General features: G+C 42.9%; 1 protein-coding gene across 4 annotated transcripts in view; it reads left to right on the plus strand.

Annotated features, from left to right (window-relative positions):
- The window catches only part of UNK (unk zinc finger), a 938,451-nt gene that overhangs the window by 401,531 nt on the left and 510,951 nt on the right, over window positions 1-25,969 (plus strand). For all 4 annotated transcript variants that reach the window (XM_078654545.1, XM_078654546.1, XM_078654547.1 and 1 more), the window contains exon 8: window positions 23,476-23,618. In XM_078654545.1, coding sequence (XP_078510671.1) covers window positions 23,476-23,618 — 143 coding nt within the window. The remainder of the gene's footprint in view (window positions 1-23,475; window positions 23,619-25,969) is intronic.

The following is a 25,969-nucleotide window of genomic DNA, read 5'->3' on the forward strand; positions in this document are numbered from 1 at the left end:
GCACAATTAACTGAGCTGTCATAGGATGGTAAGGATGTAACACAGGTTATTTGAACATGGTGTTTCAAGTCTCCAGCTTTACAAATAAATGTCTGGATTAGAATTAGAGAAGCCGAACTGAGGCAGCTTGCTTCTGTGACTGCATGATCCACATTAATGAAAAAGTATCTTCTGAATAGACCTGGTTAGATTTCCAATTACCTCAGGATTGATCATTTACAATATTTTTGTGGGACAGTTATTTGGCGATGATCCTGAGGGTTTGGGATTAGCTTTGACTGCACTTTGTATGTGCTTGTCGCACTACAGACTTCGTTCTGTGCAGTCCAATAAATTGTTGACTATTTCAATAGCACTTCATTGGTCATTCTGAAAATAAAGGCACATGTAGCCCATAATTGACTGGACGGGTCTGGTAGTTAAAAGGTTTTTCTTTGGCCCCTCATGTGAGCACTGGTGGCACACAGGAACATTGTGCACCTAGATAAGTAGATGCTGGCTGTGTCTGTGCAGACAGGCCTGGACATGCAATGCTTTGTTTTTATAGGGCAAACTCACCTCAAAAGGTATTCAATATGCTTGCAAAAATAAAGCACAAGAAACGATCAAGCTGCGGCCAGTGCAACTGTAAGCACGAAAGGCCTTTGGCAGGGGATGGGCATGAAAACTAACCTTGGGCATAGCACAGAAAAACATGGTGTCAAGGCTCTGCTGTAAGAGCCAACCAGGGCACAAGTGGAGGGGTACACCCACACTGGCCTTTGATGTCTGCCAGTTTATCGACTCAAGCACGTCTTACACATTATGCACATCATGCACAGACAGACAAAGGGCGACACCTCTCCTCTCATTTTTATCCTCCTTAATTCGTAGTTAAACGTGCCCTTTAAATTGCAAATAGCAGCTGATACTAAAGAAACAAACACACATACAGGGGCCAATACATTAACGCTGTTGGCATAAAATTAATATGCCGCCAATCTCGGAGGTGTAGTTTGTATCCCATGGTGCTAGGTTAGTTTACTAGTATGGCGCCAATCTCGGAGGTGTAGTTAAAACTAGGTGCTCATTGGGTCAATTAATTGTATCTCATTTAGTATAATATGCCTCTTTTAACTAGGGATGAACCGGTCTTGTGTAATCTCCTTACAAAGTTACCAAGTTATTCCAGTTTAGCTGTACAGACAGTTCAGTCCTGGTCCATTATTTATATATTGGTCCTGCGCTAGTGCTGTGTCACACATTTTTCTTTCATGGATCAAGAAGTGCATAGCTATCATGCTACCACTGCATTGGGACGTGGTGTCCCTCTGCAAGACATCGGTCAGGCAGCCACATGGGCCTGGCTGCAAACTTTTACTAAGCATTATTGCCTTGACAGTCAAGTCCGGAGAGATTGCTTCTTTGGCCGTTCTGTTCTCCGTGACTTTCTGGTGTGATCTTGGTTCGCAGACCCACTACCGGGGTTGGTATTGCTGGGGTAACTAATCTAAGATAAGGAATCTATCACTAACGTGTTTCTTTCAGATGAACCAAGTTACTTACCTTCGGTAACGATGTATCTGTAAGAAACCCTGTAAGAAACATTAGTTAGTGATAGATTCCTTCCCGCCCCACCTATCCTCCCCGTTCTGCGAACTGATTTCTAGGGTTAAGGTTATCCCTTTCAGGGCCCTAGTTTCAATGCACCAGTGGTCAGTATCTTGCATGGCTCTGCGTTCCTGGTGCGTAAAGTCATGTACAGAACTGACGTCAGTGTGCGTGGGCGCGTCTAAGTAGCTCCAACGTAGTCATCTGGGTGACTACGACGCCAACGACGTACGCGGAGCCGCACAACGACGCCTACTGACGTGCGGGGGTACCGCTGACGAAATCTTTCCATATCCAGTCTGGCGCCTGGGGGTAATTCTAAGGTAAGGAATCTATCACTAACTAATGTTTCTTACCGAGGTAACAAACTTGTTCTTTAGCACTAATTTGTTCCAGGAGGTGCGATGGCATGTTTCGAATATGCTATCAAACATTTGTACCCTGAGCACGCCTGCTGATCCGCCAGCAAATATTGCACTGCAATTTTTTTAATTGTTGTTCTTTTATGAGAAATGCCAATAAAAAAATAAGCTAGAACCGATTTACTATCACATTTGTCCAGGGCAATTTCTTTGCAACAGGTTTTTATAGATAAATGTTTAAGATGTCTGTTAGAATCGGTTTTTCAAGCTCCACCTCTTGACTCCAACCGGTTTCCTCTCATACACCTTGACCCCTAATAATGTGTTTCCGGAGTACATTTTTTTCAATGCCAGCACTGTTTGTAATGATCTATTAAAGGAAAACTTTAAGTATTATTTGTAAACATTTCTAACATATGGGTAGCAAAATATCACTGTCCATGACCGTCTTGCTATGCAACTTTGTTTCCATCAATCTCAATTTTAACTTGGGAGACACATCACCCCATTAGATTTAAGGTAATCCCACCTAATCAAGAGGACAACAATTTGCATCCCTTGGATGATTTTCACTAGGTAGTCCAAGTTAAATGTTTTAAACTTGAATGGGGAAAATACTTTTGTAGCACCCCTACACAAAGCCACCTCAACCTTGTCCTCCAGTTTATTGATCAAGAGATGGGACTGCACTGGGAGGCAAGAATCCAAAGCACACCAAAATGTAATTATTGTGTTCCTCGATCAATTCAACATTGTCTGCAAAAAGTCCAAATTATTTAGTACAATCTTATATGTGCTATCTGAACACACACAATCCACAAAAAAAGAATCTGTATCTGTAGAAAGTTTTCCGTTATCACTTTTTTATTCCATACACAAACGGCAGCCGACGTGCGTGTTGCCCTCCTGGGCTTCCTCAAGGCTTATTTCAACTTTATTTATGTATTAAATGTTCAACGCCAGTCGAAATCATAAAAGTATCATTTGCCTCTGAAATCTTCCCTTTTTGTCTAATAGATCGTGATATTAGTGAAGTCTATTGGGGTCGAAACATCAGGCTTGTTTGTTCAAGTATTGTAACGTAAAGTCAGTCCATAGAAAAAGGGACCATATTAAGTCCACTCACAGCGCCAGCCTCACTTCTGCTGCAGGACTCTTGGAGTCGCTCCTGGCCCCGGAGACCCTCCAACACTCACAGCCTGAGACCCTGACGATTATTTTTTTGTGGACTGTGTGTTCAGATAGCACATATAAGATTGGAATTAATAATAATTGGGACTTTTTGCAGACAATGTTGATTTGATCAAGGAACACAAGAATGACATTTTGGTGTACTTTGGTGTTTGAGATAAAATTGTATCTAGACTACATTTGTAGATCAAATAGTGTAATACTCAAGGTGGGTGAGTATTTGGCACCATGTGAGCACCCAAGACAAAATGGAATCAAATTGATCTGATGTGGTATTTACTACTAATGATCTTATGTTGATGTGCAGGTCGAAGTACCATATCCACCAATTGTTTCTGATATAAGAATCTCGTTTATGATCTGCTGCATCATGTATAAAGAATAAAGATATAATTGTATGCCAACCGCCTTACCTAAACAACAAAATCACCAGAGCATGGGCTCCTACATTATCACAAACAGACCCTGCCTTTTAGCAGAGATACTGATCTAAAACATGAAAGCAAGCACTCATGCCTTGCTCCAAACTTTGGAACGGGCCACCAGATAAACATAAACATGAGACAGCCTCCATGTAGATGCCCCACTCAAATACAGCGGGAGAGGAGGCAAGGTGTTAATGAGTTTTCTGAAGTTGAAGCACAAGTAGAACATGACTTGACCACATTTTCCAGCTTTGTATTCTTCATCTCAAATGTTCCTCAGGTTCAAAACAAGAAACTTCCTTTTCTCAAACGGTAATGGATTTCTTAAGGGGGAAATGTTTGTGAGCTATGATGCTAGCTGTAGACTAGAAAACGTTTCCCTCAAATGCTTCCTGTTTTCTTTCATGGCAGTCTTCAGGAATTGGTTTAGTTTACAGCTTCTGCTACATAATCTGACATTGTCTCAATGCCACACTATTTCCTCTTTATTAAGGTACTCCTCATTGCCCGGACATCATTCAAAGTTAAAAAAAAACTGTTACTCCCTTTCTGTCATCAGGGACCTTATTCATGCGGTGGATCTTGATAGTGGCCATTGGAATATGTCCAGCATTGACATCCATGACCAAGAGGATGACTATTTCAAGAACTGCAAATTTTACTGATAACTGCAAACACTCTTGATTGCTTTTGGTGACAACATGATGACAGGACCATACTCGTTAATTGGCAGCCTCATTGTCAAGGCCCTTAGTTGAAAGATTTTTGATTCGTGTGTCTATTGATCTTTTTTTTAAAACATTCCTATACAACATCTTTGACTATTAGAATGGTTACCTGGAACACCAGAAGGTTCAAACTGAGAAAAAGGAAGAGCAACATATTGAGGTGCCTAAGCAGATGATGGATTCATAACAAATAATAATGATGTATCGTGGTAGTTCTATGAAAGAGCAACCTCTCAGATCGATGACTGAATTTCCACCTCCACCCTGTTTGCTAAAGTCACCTTTAACCCAGATCTTTTGCCTGGGGAGAATGTTTGCATTGTCAGAATTCCGTCCAGCATTTGTTTGCTCAAATCAAATCAGGTGTTTGTTAAGCGCGACTACTCACCCGTAAGGGTCTCAAGGCGCTGCGGTGGGTGGCGTGGGCTGGGGGTACGCAGGTTCCAGTCCATCAAGGAGGGGGTCTGTCTAAGAGCCAGGTTTTGAGGTTTCTTGCGAAGATGGGGAGCGATGTTAGCTATCTGAGGTGAAGCGGAAGGTCGTTCCAGGCTCTGGCCGCGCGGATGGAGAAGGAGAGGCCACCCGATCTGGTCTCTCTGGTGCGGGGGACCAATGCGTAGGAGAGCTGGGCTGATCGTAGGGTCCTTTGGGGTGTGTGGAATTTGAGTCGGTTGTTCAGGTATGCTGGTCCGGTGTCGTGGAGGGCTTTGCGAGCGTGGGTTAGCATCTTGAAAATGACTAGCTTTGATGGGGAGCCAGTGGAGTATGCGCAGGTGCTGGGAGATGTGGCAGTGTATTGGCAGGTTGAGGACCAGTCTTGCGTGGCGTTTTGAATGTTCTGTAGGTTGCGGGTGAGGTTTTTGTTTATTCCGGTATAGAGTGCGTTGTCATAGTCGAGCCTGCTGGTGACCAGGGCGTGAGTGACGGTCTTTCTGTGTTCGAGAGGGATCCATTTGAAGGTCTTATGTAGGAGGCGGAGGGTGTGGAAGCAGGAGGACGAGACAGAGTTGATCTGGCGGTCCATTTTGTGTCCAGGATGATACCCAGGTTGCGTGCGTGGTCTGTGGGGGTGGGCGGGCTTCCAAGGGCGGGGGGCCACCAGGTGTCCTTCCAGGCGCCTGGTCCATGATGAGTACTTCCGTTTTGTTGGTGTTTAGTTGTAGGCAGCTGTTTTTCATCCATTTGACGACAGGTTCCATGCCTTCTTGAAATTGGTGTTAGTTGGATAGGAAGAGGATGAGTTAGGTGCCGTCTGCGTATGACACAATGTTGAGGCCATAGGTTCTGACGATGGGTGCGAGAGGAGCCATGTAGACGTTGAAGAGCGTAGGGCTTTGGTAGGACCCCTGGGGCCTCCGCAGGTGGTAGGTGTAGGGCCGAGGTTTGCTGTAACACTTTTCACCCTAAGTGGGATGGGTATGCCCAGACGTGGGTCCGTTGCTCACTGTACCACTGGATTCAAGCTATCCTGGCTGAAGAAGGCTGATATACCCTGAAACCAGTCCCAGGATGTTTGTTTCCCGGTCCAGGGAGGACCTGGCTTGGCAGTTTGGTCTGGACTGTTCCCACGGGGCACAGGGTCCAGACGGAATTGCATATGTCTGGATCCAAACTGGGGTGGCGTAGTGGGCAAAAGAACAATGGATTTAAGCCAGATCTTTTGACTGGGGGAGAATGTTTGCATTGTCAGCATTCCGTCCATCATTTGTTTGCTGTAACACAATGTCACCTTCTCTGGCATCTGCTGTGCTGCTATGCTGTCTTTGCCTACAGTGGCCTCACTGACCTTACCACTTGCCCAGCCAAATGGATTGACGCCAGATTCATCACTGTCAAGATCCAGGGTAAGTAATTTGATAGAACATCTTTTAATCCATTCAGCACAAGAGGGTTTGCATGATGAAGGCTACCATCCACAATTTGAAAGTGTGGAGAAAAAGGAACACAATTCGGAGGAATCCTACATTCCTAGGGGTAAGCTGGCAACTCTCCCCTCTTTAGGTGGGTTTCCAACATTTAGACACTTGTGAAAAATGTTGACATTAGCTTGGAGGAAAAAAAAAACTTATATGCGTGCTTTTTTTAAAGTAATTGTCTAGTACAGAAAGAAACCATCTAAGCAATTTCTGTTCAAAACTCCTATAATTGTAAGGAATCACTCACAGAACTTGTTGAGCTCCTTCCTATAATGTGTAAATCAGCCTTGTGTTGGAAGTGAATGAAGTAGTAATGAGACTATGGTTGGCATTGAAATCTGTGCATATGTTCAATTCCAAGCATTTCTCTTGCAAATCAGACGTGATGGTAGCTTTAACCTCAATGAGACAATGAAGTGAAATCCACATTTTCTTTAAGAAACCTCTTCACAAAGAATCTGTGGAAACAAAGTGGTTCTCTAAACTTGTCCATAGTCTGTTCCTAAATTTCCTCCACTCACCTGATGTCATCTGCCTTCTACATTGTTCAAAATCCGTTGAGACCAGCCTGGTTGTTAAAAGGCCCATTGTAATATTTACACAGAGTAACCAATATTCCTCCCTTTCATCACCTGCCCGTTGTGTATGTTTCTTTAGTTAATGAACATACCTCTCCCAGATAATGAATTTTCAGTGTACTGTGTGCACTGTGCATTAAGCAGTTATCTCAATCCCAATTCCACGGGAATCAGTACAACAGCAATAGTGTAGCACATCACAACTTCACTTGAAGTAATCTGAAGAACACTTTTGTGGAGAGCACCACACAACCTGATGCCAGAGCATAAATGCAAGTGGGGCAGGCAGCTTTGAGAGTTAAAAAAAAACATCCAATGATGATCCCCCGTCTTTCTTCTCAAGTGAAAATATGGCTTTTATTAGATGATATTCCTTCAGCAGACTTCATGTTTAAAATATCTGTCGCATATGGAGACCTCAAAACATTTCATGATACCTAATGGTGTCAATCATATCCTGGCTTGCACAACCATCATGCATTGCCTACTAGACATATTGACATCCAATCCATAAATCATGCTGTCACGAATTGTTTTAGTTAACTTTTGCTCAGGAATGTGTCCAAATTCCCTAACCTGTCCAGGGATATGCTTAAAACTTTAATCGGTCACAGAAGCACAATTCTGTATAGTTTTCTTTAATAAATTCTGAAGCCCTCATCATAAGACTGAATAACTTTCTGTGTTTGAGAAGCTTCAAGTAACAATTGATGACTCCTAAAAAATGTCAACCAGTACAGCTGTAAAATGGGATGCTTGCGTTTGCATTATCTTTAAAGCCTAGTGCGCTGCAATGACTGTGTAGCCAAGTTTGTGGAGCGTAACCCTGCTGGACAAAGAAGCCATAGGGGGACCACATTTCCCCCCATCCCTGGCGCCTGGAGGCGCTTTAAAACACAGTCGCCGGCTTGCGGCCGGTGTAGCCTGAGTTTGTGGAGCGGCACCCTGCTAGCTGATGAACATGGGGAGGAGAAATGCTACTCCACAAGACCAAAGAGTGGAGGCCATTAATACTTTGGACTCTTTCCTCTTGAAAGATACAGACTTGTTGTCGAAAGAGATAGAGCAGAGGGAAGACTGTCAGTGAGGCAAATTCATTATCCCTTCCCACCCCTCTCCCAAATGTCGATAGGCTATCCGGTGCCGTTATTGATCTACTCACACAACATAAGACTCCATTAATGGTCCTCTATCCCCTGCCTCGTGGTACAGCCGGCCAATATTCTCCTGACTCCCTTATCGAGCTGCTGGTTAAAAAGAAGAGAGGGGGTAGGCCGCAAAGACTGACAAACAAACATTGCACCGGGTGGGGGCAAGGGCTCCCCTCTGAAGATCACGAGTGGTCCAGGGAAGTCCAGGGAACAGCCCACACAAGAACTGGAAAGCATCATGGCCCGACTGCTACAGCCTGTATTAAAGAGTCTTAAATGAATCGAGGCTGAGCTTGCAAAAATTAGTGAAAGAAGGGGAAGTGCCTGTGCTTGTGAATGTATTGGTAGGCCTGCTGAACTGGTACAGAAGGTACATTGTGCATGCCAGTGTAAGTGTAAAAATCCTTCTCTCATTAACACGCAGCTTATAGTCAGACCAGAGTGTCGACAGGATACCTCATGTACCCAAGTTAATAGGGAGACACCTGCAGCTGCGTGAAGAGGGCAAAGTAATGATACACTTTGATTGGCTGACTCACTTGTAATGAGGTAATGAGTAACCTAAATATTTACCCAGTTATTGACAATCATCAACTGTGTAGTGGCCTCTGCACCTTAGTAACATCTAGACAGGCTACCGCTCACCTTGATGTACCCCCTCAGAATTGACAATCCATACATCTACACTGTACTGCAGATTCTGCTAGACCAAGACAGGCTGCCCAAGGGGAAGGTCAGGGAGTGCACCAATCTCACCATAAGTTTAGCTTGAATCTCAAGGTCTAAGAGGGAAAATGAAGACTGGTCTAGGATTAATAATTATTATGACCTAGTGTTCCTTCAAGAAACATGGGAAGTTGGTCTGGTCTATATTGATGGGTTCTGTGTAATTCATACCCCTGCTATTCCTTCCTGGTCAGGCAGAGCTAGAGGAGGCTTACTAACTTTGAAACATCTTCTGCGTAAGGATACTTGAGATCGTTGTCCAGTCCTCTTATTACCACCTCATAGTATGTAGTGGCTTTGGTGTAGAGGATATGCTCCTAATCAACTACTACAACAACTACTTTGAGGGCAACACGACCAATGTAATCCACTCACTTGAAAAAGCAATTGAAAAAGTAATAACCACCTACCGCAAACCCTTACATATAGTGTGGGTGGGTGATTTTAACGCCCATAGGTGCCCAAAAACAACAATGCCACTATGTGGGTTGGTAGATGAAGAAGGGGTTGTTCCTAATCATTTCTTACATACTCAGTACAGGGATGAACTGAACAGATTCTTGGTTACTAGAAACCTGGTAATACTATATCCTGTGGACGAGCAAATGGGCACTATGGTAAAAATATGTTCGAGGCATATGGGCTGCAGATGGTACATTTATGAATAGATCGCCATCTGGTGTTGGGCTCGGATGATTGCACTTGTTTTTCTTCTGGAGAAGTCTTTGTCGTCATCGATGACTCCTCCTCTAGGTGCTAGTGCGCATGGGCATCGGCTCCATCCTTAGATTGTTTTTTTCCGCCATCGGGTTCGGATGAGGATCGAAGCGCTCCGGATCGACTTTGATAAAGAAAGTGATATTCGGCGCGTAACCATTTCCAATTCGACGGTATCGTTATCGAACGCGACTACACTTCCATCTCGACGCGTTTCGAAGAACGAAGACTACGGGAAGACCAGCTCGACGTAGTCCAGCCCGGAGTCCATGGAAAGGACTCCATTCAAAAAATGTCCAGCGTGTGGTGCTAAGTTCCCACACAAGGACCTACACGAGGTGTGCAACCTCTGCTTGTCCCCTGAACACGAATCCAGGGACTGTGAGGCCTGTGCAGCATTTTCCTCAAAATCGACGATTAGAAACCGTCGAGCCCGAAGACACGAGGTATCGAGAATGCAGTCACAAGCAATCCCGGAGCTGTTCGAGGACCAGCACCCAGAAGAGGAGGAAGAAGAGGCCGACGAGGCGGGGTCTGAAGCGGACGAGTCCGACGTCGAGGAAATCGACGTCCAACAAACCGTGAGTGACGACATCCCTTTACCAAAGAACAGACCCCGCACGGTGTCGACCCCGCCCTCGAGCCCGGTCAGACAACTGAAAAAAGTTTCCGACGCCCCACCTTCGGGCCCGGCAACGAAACCGAAACACTCGGTCTCCCATCATGGTGGTTCCGATAAACGGCCCACCCCGACATCGACACCAAAGCTCCATATCAAGGAAAGCTCGAAGTCGAAACAGTCCATGTCGACACAGAAACACGCTTCGACGTCGAAAACAACATCGACACCGAAGACACCCTCGACACCGAAGACATCGGATTCGAATAAAATCTCGGTGCCGAAAATACAAATGGACAGTCAGAAGAAAAAACACCTTTCGGACCCGAAAACTCCGGTACCGACACAGGAATATAAAACCGATCCTAAACAAAAGACTCTGTTTATTGATCCACAAACTGGCAAGGTAGTCACAGAACTACCCAAAAAGAGGAAAAATGAACAATCGGACGACAAAACTCCTCCGAAGAAGAGAACAATGGGGACAAATACAACTCCTCCCCCTTCCCCACATCCTAGAGACACACCCTCTTCTCCTATTCCTCACAATAGGCCAGCTATTCCTCCCACACGACCATCTACACCTACAACAGATGTAGAAAGTGACACAGGGGAGGGAGAGCATCCTGGGGATGATGAAGACACGATCCCAGAGGACGCAGACCCATGGGAACAGTACAATGTAGGGTCAGATAACGATAACGACCCTGAATTGTATCCGTCAAAACCTTCACCTCCTGATGATAATACTGGGTTTGCACAACTCATTGATAGAGCAGCAAAATACCACAAGGTAGAACTACATGCAGAACCTCAAATAGAGGATTTCCTATTAGAAACACTACCGGCTGCACAAAAAACATCAGGAACACTACCAATGCTTAAGGGCCTTCTCAATCACACATCAGAGATATTCAAAGACCCGGTGAGGGCTAGGGTACTGAACCCAAGAATTGATAAGAAATATAGGGCAGCTCCAAAAGACCCAATATTCATCAAGGGACAAATTCCTCTAGACTCACTAGTGGTCACAAATGCTCGTAAGAGAGCAAACTCTTTATCTACAGAAGAAGCTCCACCTCCTGACAAAGAGTCTAAGCTAATAGATGCTTCTGGCAAGAGAGTTGCATCTCAAGCGGCAAACAGCTGGCGCATAGCTAATACACAGGCACTACTTGCAAGATATGACAGAGCGCATTATGATGAGTTAGAGAAACTCATCACACATCTCCCTAAAGAACATCAAAAGAGGGCAGATAAACTCATACAGGAAGGGAAGTTAATTACTAACACTTCAATCAAATGCGCCCTAGACGCGGCAGACACTGCAGCAAGATCCATAAACACAAGCATCATGTTAAGGAGACATGCATGACTCAGGGTTTCAGGGTTCAAACAAGAGGTGCAAACTTCATTACTGAACCAACCTTTTGATGAGAAAACACTTTTCGGCACAGGGACAAATGAGGCCTTAGAAAAGATGAAAAAGGATACGGAAACGGCTAAATCAATGGGAGCATTGCAACAGCCGACCCAAAGAGGTTCCTTTCGTAGGTCCGCCTATAGAGGAGGATCCAAAAATACAGGTACAAGCCAGCAACAAACCTCTTTTACACCGACATCACCCAGAGGTAATTCTAGAGGTAGTTACAGAGGTAACAACAGCAAGGGGAGAGGACGCGGAAACAACAACAACCGCAACTCTCCAACCCCAAAGCAGTGACTTCATACAGCCCCCCCCAGACCATATAACACCGGTCGGGGGACGCCTATCACAGTTCCTACCTGTCTGGGAAAACATCACATCAGACAAGTGGGTGAGACAAATTATCCATCATGGTTATTGCCTGGAACTCACATCTACCCCACCAAACATCCCCCCCAAACAGCGTCCAATGAAACAAGATCACTTAACACTGTTAAAACAAGAAGTACTATCTCTGCTACAAAAGCATGCCATAGAGAAGGTTCCAAAGCAACAACAAGGAACAGGAGTGTACTCCCTATACTTCCTAATTCCAAAAAAGGATGGGTCTCTAAGGCCAATACTAGACCTACGACCTCTCAATGCATACATAAATTCGGAACATTTCCACATGGTCACGCTCCAACAAGTACTTCCTTTACTGAAGAAAGGGGACTTTCTTTCTACACTAGATCTAAAAGACGCTTAATTCATATCCCGATTCACAAAGCCCACAGGAAATATCTAAGGTTTGTGGTAGAAGGACAACATTATCAGTTCAAAGTCCTTCCGTTTGGTGTCACGACGGCGCCAAGGGTGTTCACAAAATGCCTAGCGGTGGTTGCAGCCCACCTAAGGAGACAACAAATACATGTCTTCCCATACTTGGACGACTGGCTAATAAAGGCCAAGTCACAAAGAGAATGTCTTCAGAACACACAGAAGACAATTCACATGCTGCACCAACTAGGGTTCACTGTGAACTACACAAAGTCACACCTGCAACCAAGCAAGGTTCAACAATATTTAGGGGCTACTATAGACACAGAAAAAGCCAAAGTATACCCCAATCCAGTCAGGATCCAAACAATGCTTACAATCATTCAAAAATTTCAGCCACAACACTCATTAACAGCAAGAGTGTTCATGCAGCTATTAGGGATGATGTCATCCTGCATACTGCTAATACCATATGCCAAACTACAAATGCGTCCGCTACAAGAATGTTTAGCGACACAGTGGAATCAGGCTCAAGGACAGATTACAGATCTGGTGTTGGTAGACGACCGCACACACCGCTCTCTGAAGTGGTGGAACACAACAAACATTGCCAAGGGGCGGTCGTTCCTAGAACCAATTCCACAGGTGACAATAACAGCGGACGCATCGCTTACGGGATGGGGAGCGCATATGGAGAAATATACAGTACAAGGAAGATGGAGTGTGCAGGAAAGAAGGCTGCACATCAATCATCTAGAACTACTAGCAGTGTTTCTAGCATTGAAAGCCTTTTTAAATGCATGTTACCAACAAAGCAGTCCTGGTCAGAACGGACAACATGACAGCAATGTATTATATTCAAAAACAGGGGGGGGACGCACTCTCTCCAACTATCCAGACTAGCGCAGGAAATTTGGAGATGGGCCATTCCTCAAAACATCTATCTGTTAGCAGAACACCTACCAGGAGTTCAAAACCAGATGGCAGACATCTTAAGCAGACAGTCCGAACAAATACACGAATGGGAACTGCACCAAAAAATACTGCAACCATTCTTCCAAAGATGGGGACAACCAGAGATAGACCTCTTTGCCACTCATCAGAACGCGAAATGCCAAAGCTTCGCGTCCAGGTACCCACACCACCTGTCGCAGGGCAATGCGTTATGGATAAATTGGTCCCAACAAATTTGCATACGCTTTTCCCCCTCTCCCACTAATCCCATTAGTGGTCAGAAAGCTGCAACAACACTCAATGACCATGATACTAGTAGCACCCACGTGGGCACGACAACCGTGGTTCACCACGCTCTTGCAACTCTCACAAGTGCCACACCAAAAGCTAAGAATTCTACCCATGCACCTTACACAGAACCATGGAGAAATAATGCACCCAGCTCCCACACAACTGAACCTAGCGATCTGGCTCCTGAAATCCTAGAATTTGGGTACTTAGATCTACCCCCAAATTGCAAGGAGATAATTAAGCAAGCGCGACGTCCCACCACCAGAGCATGCTACGCAGCTAAGTGGAAGAGGTTTGCTATATACTGTACCACTAATAATATCAACCCTCTGGACGTATCAACAAAGGAGATTATTTGCTACTTACTACACTTACAGCAATGTAATCTCGCGTACACATCTATCAGAGTACATCTAGCAGCTATAGCAGCGTACCTACAAAACAGGCAGCACATATCCCTGTTTAGAGTGCCAGCCATAAAAGCCTTCATGGAAGGCCTTAAGAGAGTCATTCCACCAAGATTACCACCTTCCCCAGTCTGGAACCTCAACGTAGTACTCACCAGACTAATGGGACCACCTTTCGAACCTATGCATAGGTGTGAAATACAATTCCTTACATGGAAGGTGGCCTTTCTTATAGCCATTACCTCACTCAGGAGAGTAAGTGAATTACAGGCATTGACAATACAAGAACCATTCCTACAATTACATCAGAATAAAGTGGTTCTTAGAACAAACCCAAAGTTCTTGCCTAAAGTAATTTCAGCATTTCACATCAATCAACCGGTGGAACTACCAGTCTTTTTCCCAAAACCACAGACGGTAGCAGAAAGGGCCCTACATACACTAGATGTCAAAAGGGCCATTTTGTACTACATAGAAAGGACACAAAATTTCAGGAAAACTAAACAACTATTTGTAGCATTTTCCCCAACACATAAGGGCAATCCTATCTCTAAAGCAGGCATCGCTAGATGGATTGTAAGATGTATACAAATATGTTACATAAAAGCAAAGAGAACATTAACTGTTCCTCCTAGAGCTCATTCTACACGTAAGCTAGGAGCATCTATGGCATTCTTAGGAAACATTCCTCTAGATGACATATGCAGAGCAGCAACTTGGTCTACACCACATACCTTTACAAAGCACTACTGTGTTGATGTGCAGGCTACACAACAAGCCAGAGTGGGCCAAGCTGTATTAAAAACTCTATTTCAAACAGTTGCGACAGACACGGGTGACCACCGCTAGGGAGGTAACTGCTGTATAATCTATTCATAAATGTACCATCTGCAGCCCATATGCCTCGAACGGAATATGCTACTTACCAGTATGCATCTGTTCTTGGCATAGAGGGCTGCAGAGTGGTACATGCCCTCCCTGCCTCCCCGGAAACCAGTGTCTGTCCCAACATTGTCTTATTTAGATACATTTACATGGGCATATCTTTATGTATTATACTACACTACTCCATCTAACCGTACTATGGCAAAACAATCTAAGGATGGAGCCGATGCCCATGCGCACTAGCACCTAGAGGAGGAGTCATCGATGACGACAAAGACTTCTCCAGAAGAAAAACAAGTGCAATCATCCGAGCCCAACACCAGATGGCGATCTATTCATAAATGTACCACTCTGCAGCCCTCTATGCCAAGAACAGATGCATACTGGTAAGTAGCATATTCCTTGTGGACACAATATATGGTTCCACGCTAGATTACCTAGTGGTGGCAATCCCTTTTAAGAGGTTTTTAACCAGATAGGAGGAACCTTTGCTTCAATTTTTAGCGATCATGTTGTGTTGACCTTTCAATTTCAATGGAAGTGTTGCTTTGATAGCGCGTTTACGAAAAGTTCTAGTACCACGAATAGCAAGAAGGAATGTTATAGTGTTAAAGTGGACAAAAATAAATAAGGATGTATTACTACCTACTGTAATTGGGTGCACCCAGAAAGAAATATCAACTTGTCTTGACTTGCATAGTGACCCGCAAAGTATAGTCCAGGCCTTTGTTTCACTGTTGATTGTGGTGGAAAGCCATTTACAATCCAAGAATAAACCTTGTTTATCAAAGAACCCGCGCTGGTTTAATATGGCTTGCACAAAAACACTCAGTAGCCTACACAAACCCCTAAAGGAAAGGCCAAGGAACATTGCCCTGGTCAGCTCTGTCCGGGCACAATACAAAAAATGTAGGCGGGATACACTTATGGCTCTAAAAGAGGATGCCTGGGACAAATGATAGCTTGCCTCACTATTAAAAAGCTCTCAAAAATTCTGGGAGATAGTCAACTCACCATTCTTGAATCAAGATACAGACCCCTCGAAGTATAAATGTGGGGGAGAACGCATAGGTGAATCACTATTAAGTTACATTTGGGTTAGCCGTAGATGGGGTAAACCGGACTAATGACCACCCAAACTGTGACGTGTACATTCCTATTACCTTCTCAATGACAAAGGTGGAAAATTGCCTTATCCAATGCAGTAGCACAAAGGCTCCAGGCCCTGACGGTGCCCCTATTGATTTCTTCTTTGATTACCCGGAACTCTGGATTCCATTTCGGACCAATGTTTTTAATGCAATTGCTAAAGGGGACCCTCCTCTCCCCCCCCCCCCCGCTTCATGGAAAACGACAGTGACCGTGACAATATTCAAAAAAGGGGATAAAGCATTGCCTAAGTACTATAGGCCAACTTTTGGATGGAACATGTAAACTAATGGCCCGCTTTTTGTTAAAGAGACTTGTGGAATGGGCCGCTGACAAAAGTATTTCAATTCCAGTCCAAAATGGTTTTAAAAAAGGGATGAGGGACACTGGATCAGTGCCTAAACTTAAATCTAATTGCAGCAAAGTATACCTATGTCAATGGAGGAAATGTTTTTATGGCGTTTATGGATCTAGGAGTGGATGATAGCATTATACTTTTCATCCACCAGTTATACTCCCAGTCTACTGCATGTGGTAGGAACGGCAGCGAGGGCGAATGCACAAGATGTTTCCTAATCATCTGGGGGTTAGGCAAGGTTGTATCTTAGCCCCTTTTTTTTCTCATTGTATTCCAACGTGTGGAATCAGCAGAGAGTCTAGAGGTGTCTGAGGTACCCAAGATAAACAAGAAACAGCTTCTTAAACTGTTATACGCTGATGATGCTGTATTGGGTGCCAGGGCAGGTGTAGCACTGGAAAAATTAATAAAGGGAAACAGCCCAAAACATTGCCTTCATTTTTTATTACTACATGGAAAATTGAAATAACTAAGACTTTTTTATACTTGGGGTTACTTTTTAAAAGTGAAGGGACTTGGACAAATATGATTGAGAACAGATGTAACACACTAGAAAAGAACACCATGGCCATATGTTCATTCATAAAAAATAAACTGGGCACAAAGCCATTGGAACCAATCAAAAACAATATTGCGCCAAAGCTATCGCTTCAGCTACATATGGAGCAGGGATTTGGGGCATGTCCAAAGCTGAGCTATTGCAACAAAAAGAAGATATATTATTTAAAAATTGTATTTTCTCTCCCGGAAGGTTGCTCATACTACATCATCCACCAAGAGCTGAATGTCCCATTTACATCTGATTTAATATTTATAGCCTTGGTCCTACTCTGGCACTCAATTTGCAACAGAGATACCGTGGAATGCACCCAAAACATTATTAGAGATTGTTTATCCCTTGACAAGGCGCTTCAGGTTCCCTGGCTGCGATATGTAAAGGCCACACTGTTAAAGTTGGGATTAGAAACCCTATTTACACATCCCCTTACATGCATGTGTACCTCAACAGTGGAAATCAAATCTTGCTCAAAAGAGTTTAGGGAGAATGAAAGATATGTATTAAATTGTAACAAAATCATGGTGGCATTATATTTGGGCCTTCCACCTGTTCTTGGTGAAGCAAATTCATACTTGACATCCGCAACAAAATGCTCGACATCGATTTGTACTTCTCAGATTTAGATTACATTTTATTCCTTTCATGCTGGGCTTTTCATCAGGGACATACTCAATTAACAAACTTTCAGTTTGCCCCTGTGATGGCATATCTATTCAATCTAACCTTCATTTTATATTCTTCTACAAATTTTATTCCTGTGCACGGAAAAGGTATATTCGCCCATTGTCCTTGAAATCTCCGTTTGTACAATGTTGCCCAGCTCTGTTTTTTTCTCCAAATGCTCCCTGACCCGTGTGTAAATTTCTCTGTTGTGTCATACCTATGTATGGTTTTATCAAAAAGATCACTTAGTCGATAGCTTATATTTTAGCAGATTGTGGCACTGCTTAGCGCTTTACACTTTTTTATGAGATGAGGACGCACCTAAGGGTCGCGCCCCCTCCACCCCCTTTTTTCTAGTTGATACAATCTTCTTTTACCTGGAGGCAGTAGATGGCAGACAAAGTGACTCGTTGTTTTCAAATGAACTTGTTTCTGTACCGCATTAAGCACTTTACGACTTATGGAATGAATTTACCATACTTTAATCAATGTTTTGGCTAATGTTTTAACATGGTTCCTATCTGTCTTTTACTTCGTGGTTTTATCGAAATCTGATGGTGGTGTATCATAATTTCAAAATGTGAACAATATATTTTTTCACTTTTATGATCTTAATGTTTAAGATCGAATAAAGTTATAATGATGATGACGACTGTGTTGATTGCTGATGGATGGAGTTTGCTCCCTAAGATTCCCCAAGATTCCGGCAGGAACCGAGAGTGGTAAATAGACTCTTTCACGCCACTCATGAGACTGGGGCTCCCTTTGTAGTCCTTCAGTAGCAATACTACTCTTCAGGCATTGCCAATAGTAAAAAAAACAATAAGAAAAGGTTTCATTTCATTCTACTGCCAATGTTGAAGAGGCAGAACCAGTCCTGAAGTTGCTTGACGTAACCCTTTTAGAGCTTGTCTGTCAGGGTGCCCACTTATGTTAGTACACATAGACTAGTTCAAAATGTAGTTCTTTTCATTTAGGGTTAAAAATAAAATGTAGTTAACATCTTTGATTTTCTTGTGCGTATTCCTTTGGGATGAAATGTTATTTCTCTGACAGCCTTGCAACACTGAATGGGCTTACAGTTGATAACTTAAGGGACATTCTGCCAGAACATCTAACTTCAGAGCCAGGAGTGGATATCTGGTATCAAATCTGCAGCTTAAGCATTACTGCTGTGTGCAAACGTAATGGGTCCATGATGTCACCCAATGATGCCATCATTGCATAGTCTTTGGGGTGCCAAAGCCAAAGAAAGTGCAAGGTTATTGGTCCTTCAAGAAATGGTTCAAAATGCCATAAAGTCAAATAGAGCACAGAGGAAGGAGATAATGAAGTGAGTGTGACAGTGTGTGATTGTAAGTGCACTAGACTCATCACCATGTAGTGGGGTGAATGAGGTTGTGCCAAATACTCCCTTTCATTTCTGTAATCTACTGTATCACTACTTGACATTTAGATAGCACTTGTGTGACCTTGTACCTCAGCCTTGTTTGAAGTGGCTGCAAGCCAGTTTGCATCTGTGGCTGTAAAAACTATGAAGGTGTGAGTAGCTGATGAAGGAAGAGCTCAGTGACATGCGTGGAGTACGAGCGGGGACGAGTGCTTCTAAACATGTAGATTGATGCTACTCTTAGGCATGAAGTATAAAGGAGACAAATTAGAACAGTTAGATACTAATATCCAGTGGATAGTGCATTTCACCACATTATACTTGAAACGATAAGCATAGGTCAAATGACCATCCATGTGGCAGTGAGCAGGGAAAATAAATAAGTAGATAGCGATCTACTGCTTTGTTCCCGTGCACATATATTGCTGTTTTATAGAAGGTGTTTCCCACATTAATGTTCGTGAACTACTGCCCATGAGTTTACTGTGCATGATAAAGTAAAAGACATTTTGTACAAGGGACATCAAGATGAAGCATATTTTCTCCCTTTTGCTCAAGCTTTTAAGAATGGCATGGTGGACATATTAGAGAAAGCAGCCCCTAGAGCTAAAGAACTACTGGTTGATTCAGCGTGATCTCTTTCTGAACCAGTCTTTCTTTGGCTGAATCTCTAGGAGCATATTTGGCTAACTCCAGAAGTCCTAATGCATGCTCAGCTTTACGCTTTGCTTCCCACAGAATGGTCACAATGATTAGAAAGGTACTTGCTGAATAGTCTCTGGCTCTGAGAACTGTAAATATGGCCAATACATTCAGAATCTATTATTATACTTTGTGGCAACAGCTGGTACACAGAGCAGTGATCCTTGCACACACACCTGCTGAATTGAAGAGGTGATTGTTATGGTGATATCCACCCTCTCTTGACTTTGGTCATCTGATTCCCACATTCCAATTTATCTCAGTTTTTTAAATTTACACCCTACATTGGAAAAGGCTCTGGCAGTTGTGGACTTTATTGCAAATCATAAACATATTACACAGGATGAAGAACATTTGGTCTGTGACAAAGTGGATCTCACATTGGAAAAATCTGAGCAATCCAAACAGACTACAAGGTTCATGGGCCTTTGTTACTCCTAATTTGTTGTGCGCTTTACAGAGGACAATTTTAGACTCAAGGACTTGCATAAGTAATCATCAGAATGAAAAATTCAAAGTGAGCTTTATGGTGCGGATTTTGGTTTTAGTGATGGTGATTGAATGGGCTTCCTAGTTATAAGTATGTCAGTTGCTTATTTCAATTCTTCCATCACACAGCCCCACCAAAGTACATTTCCTACTACTCTATGACAGTATTAAACAACTGCTAGTGCAGACATGGCTCAATAACATGAATCTGACAGCTACAATGCCAAGTCACTTGGAGTTACCATAAAAACTGACCTCACACTCACGGACCACATCCCCTGGAAAACCACGACTGCCTGCTACCAGTTTTCTCTACTATCAGAAGTGAAAGCATTCCTCCCAGAAAATGACTTCAGAACTCCTTTAGAAGCCCTCCTGCTCCCACACCTAGACAGTGTTAATACCCTTTCCACATGGACTTTTGGACACCGTACTAGCCCTCTTGAAATGTATCCTACACACTTCCAAACCTTCCATCTTTGTTGCTCTACTGGGAAAGATTATGATTGTTAGAGTTAATTTTAGAATTTAAAGAAGATATCCATGAAGAAAAATTTGTTACAGCTAACTAACATTTTTTCTTCTCTATCATTGGGTCTTCATTCATATGTATAATCAACGAATATAATAGTAAGTGTATCCATTCCTAAGGCCAGTCGAAAAGCCGTAAGATATGGAAGTGAAAAACAAATCCTTGGATAGTTAGCGCTATAGCTACTTGAGGATTAAAACTTGAAAGCAATGTATACTTTACCATAAGCCTGTTAGTGGTTAGTTTTGAGACTTCTTTCAATCAATTTAAAGTTTTCTGAGGGTTGGACTATTTATTATGCTGAATTTAAATAAAGTCCATATAAAAAAGAACCGTTGTTAACAGGTAGGTATGTTTTTTTCATACCTTCACTGACTGACACTTTTCAGATAAGGGTGTTTGTGCCAGCACATAAAGGGCATAGATCCTTTTAATCATACTGGACGCCTATTAAAGTTTGTTTTTTGAGGTTGACATGCTGCATGGCTTCCTACATACTACCAGCATCTCGGTGTGGGCTAAGGATGAGGTATTTGCATGAACACTGAGTTGGCAGTATTTGCATCGATATTGATAGCATACTGAACTGCTTTTGATGCGGCTGTACATTGCCGGGAATTAGTGTGATGAATGCCAATCTGTTAACTGGCCAGGATTTGGCTATCCTGAAATGTAAATTTCAGTTGGTGAACATTTCTTCCATGATTAGGTTTGGGGCACATCTGTAGAAACGGAATGTAAGTCACCTATTACCTTAACAGTGACACCTTCATATCAACTTGTTGGAGCTCTTTGTTATCAGGATGGTTCAAACTAACCTCTTTTTACTAGTGCAAGGCCGGCAAATGGTGTGTTGAAATGGAATCCCAGTGTTGTGCACTACATCAAAGTGTCCAGAGCAGTGAGCTATTTATAGCTGTGTGAGCTTCAAATATTGCAACCCAAAGGGAGTCTTCATCCAGATATGCTGGCAAACCCTTTCCGTGAGCAGGGGTAGCCCCAGATGGAACTTGCGGGAATGCAAAGTATGTTCTGGTTTTGGAAATGTACAAGAAAGGATGTGCAAGCCAGTGTATTCCTTCCCCTTTAACATTTTCAGACAGTTCTGACAACAGTGCCTCTGAAGGCTTCAAATTGGATGAGGTTTGTGGATTTTCTGCCTTCTATGAAAGGAAAGGGTGGGCGGCTACCACTCTTTCTTTTAGTTAGTTTGGAATTTAATTTTGGACAACTGTGATTTATTGGTCATGAACTTTCTTATGCTCGATCTAATGTGGATGTCATATCGAATCACATGTTTCCACTGTAAATGTTGTTTAGCTTATGTTGATTATACTACGAGAAACGACTGAATCTAATTGTCTCTGTATTATCTGAAGTACTATATGAAGCTGTCATCCATTAGATGTAAATCTGTCTGTGCTTCCCATCTTTTCAAGAAGTCTGATGATCTTTATTATTTTGAGATCCCTCGGGTTGTACATTGTTGAAAGGATTGATGAACAATTTTTCTGGGAGTAGGAGCTCCAGCCAGAAGGGTGGGTAAGTTGTGGACCCTATCAGAGATTTGCTATACACTGTCCTTTCCAAAGACAAAGTGATTTTGAAGGTTAAACCGTCGCTCCTTCCTAAGTTAGGGACACAATTGCACCCTAACAATCCTATTCCACAGCAAGCCTTCTTTGCTCTACTTCATCCATTTAAGATGGTGAAGAGGCTACATAGATTGACTCATTACAAGTAAAGTTCTCCTGGATTCAGGTTACCTGGCAGCTGTTACCTGTGGAAGTGCTTTGAAATATATAGCTGTCGCAAAACAGAAGATTTCCTGAAGGATAGTGGTCTGCATCCGTGAGTGCTGTGATGATAACTAACTGGAATCAGCCTTAAGAGCTAGCAACCACTCTTGAGTTTTGAGGGGGGTTCTTTTGCAGAGGCTGTACGACACCTGCTTTACCCTCTATACTTTAGAAAAGCGTTATTGTATTGCTTCATATACAAGGGTCGAAGCCTCTGCTATAAGATCCGAGTTCTTCACCTTTTCACTTGTCTGAAACCCCTTCATGGAAATTGTTAAGCTTTGCAAAAATGTTTAAAAAATGAAAAAATGTCTATTGAGAATAGTATCTGTTCGAAGAAAAGGCAACAACTCTTTGTGAACAGTTTATGTGAAGTAGTTTGTAACTTCTAGAAATTCATCATCATCCACCAACTCTGTCCTCTGATCGTGTTAAGCCTACGTTGCTCAAAATATGAGAATTGAAGGGACAAGCTAGGCAAGAACATTTGTTTTCAGTTTCCTGCCTCCCGAACATGTGACACTTTGGACTTAAGTGGCAGGACTCAAGTGGCATCACGTAGCATTGTGACAGTGTTTTAAAATAGTTTACGGAGTTCTGTGTTGTTGCGGACTAATTTCAAACATGAAGACCCTGCATACACCTGCCTGGGTGCAAGCAAGAGTTTGCACCTGACATGGAACACTCTTCTTTTGTAACCATGGTTATCAAAGGTGCATAACTTATTCTGTTGTTCTTTGTCCAAGCCTGTGAGTCGACAAAAGATCCTGTGCTGGAGAAGGACATTCTATGTACCTGTATATTACTCCAGTGTTTCTGTCTATAATAGACTCGCCTACATACCACTATAATCATACAGTTTTTATATGCTCATTCTTTTGGCCTATACATGTTTCCTTGAATAGTCCAAACAATTTGAATGAGCTCCTCATGTTATTTTATGTACTTTTATTTTATAGAAGTATGAAGGATTTACTGTCTATTATTTGCATGTAAACTTATGAAACATAGCAATGCTGTGGAGAGTTGTACTTACCAATAATTAACTTATATCTTCTCAACTTGTTTGAGTAAATCAGTGATGCTTGTATTTTTCTGTTTTTTTGCAGACACTCTTCTTTGTGAGGACCTGCAGTCTTCATCAACAGTGTCAAGCCCAACACAGACTGGTCCCATCATGTACATGCCATCCGCTGCAGGTGATTCTGTTCCAGTGAGCCCCTCAAGCCCACATGCCCCGGACCTTGGCAGTGTATGTAGAACATCTCTAGCGAGCAGTCCATCATTGCTAATTCCTTAGTATTCTAACGTCATTGTAAATGTGCTCTGTAGTGTAATCTCACCTTGGATTCTTTGGATATTATCACTAGGTTTGTAGTATACAAAGGTTTTTAAATAGGGGAACAAGGAACAATTGTGCTTGCAACAGCCCCCCAAATACTTGTTCTGTCAACCTCTCATAATAGCCTCTGATTGCATTACAATTTCAAGTGAGGAATTCATTGTCTTGTTCATTCCTCCCTTACCTATAGTTTGCAGCTTGAGCATAACAGATTTGCTACTCTCCTATAAAAGGAAACTTAAATTCATTATAACAGAAGGATAAATAGCAAGATTATCCTTGCATATAAAGCAATTTCCCGAATTACTAAATAAAAAGTTTCTGATGGATACTTCTAACAGCAGATTCCTCCCCTTTAGAATTATCCCAGGCACCATCCGGACAGGATTGGGATAATTTTATAGCAGGGTTCCCATAAACCAATAGGTGACTCCTTGTGGTTCTGCAGTGACCCTATACTGCTCATTAGCGGGCGAATCTAGCTGCATATAATTGCCATTCTGCATGCTAAGGACAGTTCCTGTCTTTCTGTTCCCTTCTACATGCATCTGGCGTTTCGCTTCTATCTTTGTCAGTTTTCCGCCGACTCCAAAATATGTCCTTAGGCATTATGTCAAGGATGATGTGTCTCCTAAAAATAACAAGATTCCAGACCTAACACGACCGCCGGAACCAAATGTTAGTAATTGATCCACACAACATGTTTTTGGTGCTTGGACTAAGGTCACGACTCGGAGCTGTGCAATAAATGCTTTCTTATGCACACAAAGGCCATTCACAATCTCGTTCAAGAAGCATGTCCAGCGCAAAGTGCCATTCATGCGCTGTGTCTCACAGTATGTTGATGTGCCAAAAGCTCAAGAAAGCATAGTGGGACTTCCCATCACTCAAAATCAGAGGAGAAGACGCGCAAGGGCATCAATCGAAAGATTATATGTACAAGAGTATAATGGCTTGGATCTAGTCCTTCTGCTAGTCCTGGTGTGCCCCAATTAGTCAGGTAGTCATCATCCCCGGACCTAATAGCAGACTTCAAAAAGACCATGCTGCATCTATTTCAGATACTTCTGGCTTCCTCTGCCCTGTCTTTGCGGCCTACCGAGCCCCAAAGGGCTCCAGTTGGGCTTTTGCCTGCAGGCCCCTCCACAGCACCAGCTGCCCCAGTGGGATCAGTTGTCGGCTTTCACTTCCACCCCAGCCCTTGGTTCCACACCATTCCCTTCTGTGCCGGTGCTGACAACATCACCACCTGCTTTGGCACCAGTCCCATCTCCAACACCAGCCTCCAACCCTGAGACTGCTTTGCCTCCTCCAGGCCAATGTTGCTCTATGAGATTGCAAAACGGCAACCAGTCAGTATGCAACCAGATTCGAATTCACGGCCTCAACACTAGTAGTATCAGAAGCTAGAGATTTTTTACAGATCCAACTCTGATTTAGCTCAAAGTATGCCCTCCTAACCTGTTCTGTAATAGCAGACCTAGTCCTTTCAGGGCAGAGGTCATTTCAGCAGTCAAGGCCTTTCACACCAGCAGGGACATCTCTCGTCTAACTCCACTTCCCCTTTAACAGGCCCACACCCTTCTGGTAGGAGGCATGATACAACATATCCTCCCCAGCTGGAGATCCTTCACATTCGACAGATAAGTCTGCAAAATATTCAAGGTGTTCTCATCCAGGGGATACTCATCATTAGTCATAATCTGTGAATTATCCCCACCCATGTGCGGGATCCTGGAGATATATATATATATATATATATATATATATATATATATATATATATGTGTGTGTGTGTGTGTGTGTGTGTGTGTGTGTGTGTGTGTGTGTGTGTGTGTGTGTGTGTGTGTGTGTGTGTGTGTGTGTGTGTGTGTGTGTGTGTGTGTGTGTGTGTGTGTGTATATATATATATATATATATATATATATATATATATATATTTCTGTAGTAGGGGATCTCTGTTATAGTCATAATCTAGTGAATAGTCCCGCCCATGTGCGTGGACCCTGTAGAAATCAAAAATAATCTCTTAAAGTGTCAAAAAATGCAGACCTGCACAGACACTTGAGAGAATTAAAGACAGATAATGCAGCCTATAAAACAGGCTACACTGTCCAGTACTTCAACTAGAAATTCCACACAAAAAAAATCCACAAAACAGCATAGCCTGTACAGATTTCCCTTGCTTCAGCAACAAAAACCCTCTGGAATGATTGAGAGGAGGATCTGGACAGACAAGCCCCATAGACTGCCATTATGTG

Source organism: Lissotriton helveticus, chromosome 7 (assembly GCF_964261635.1).
Source record: "Lissotriton helveticus chromosome 7, aLisHel1.1, whole genome shotgun sequence".
NCBI lineage: Eukaryota > Metazoa > Chordata > Amphibia > Caudata > Salamandridae > Lissotriton > Lissotriton helveticus.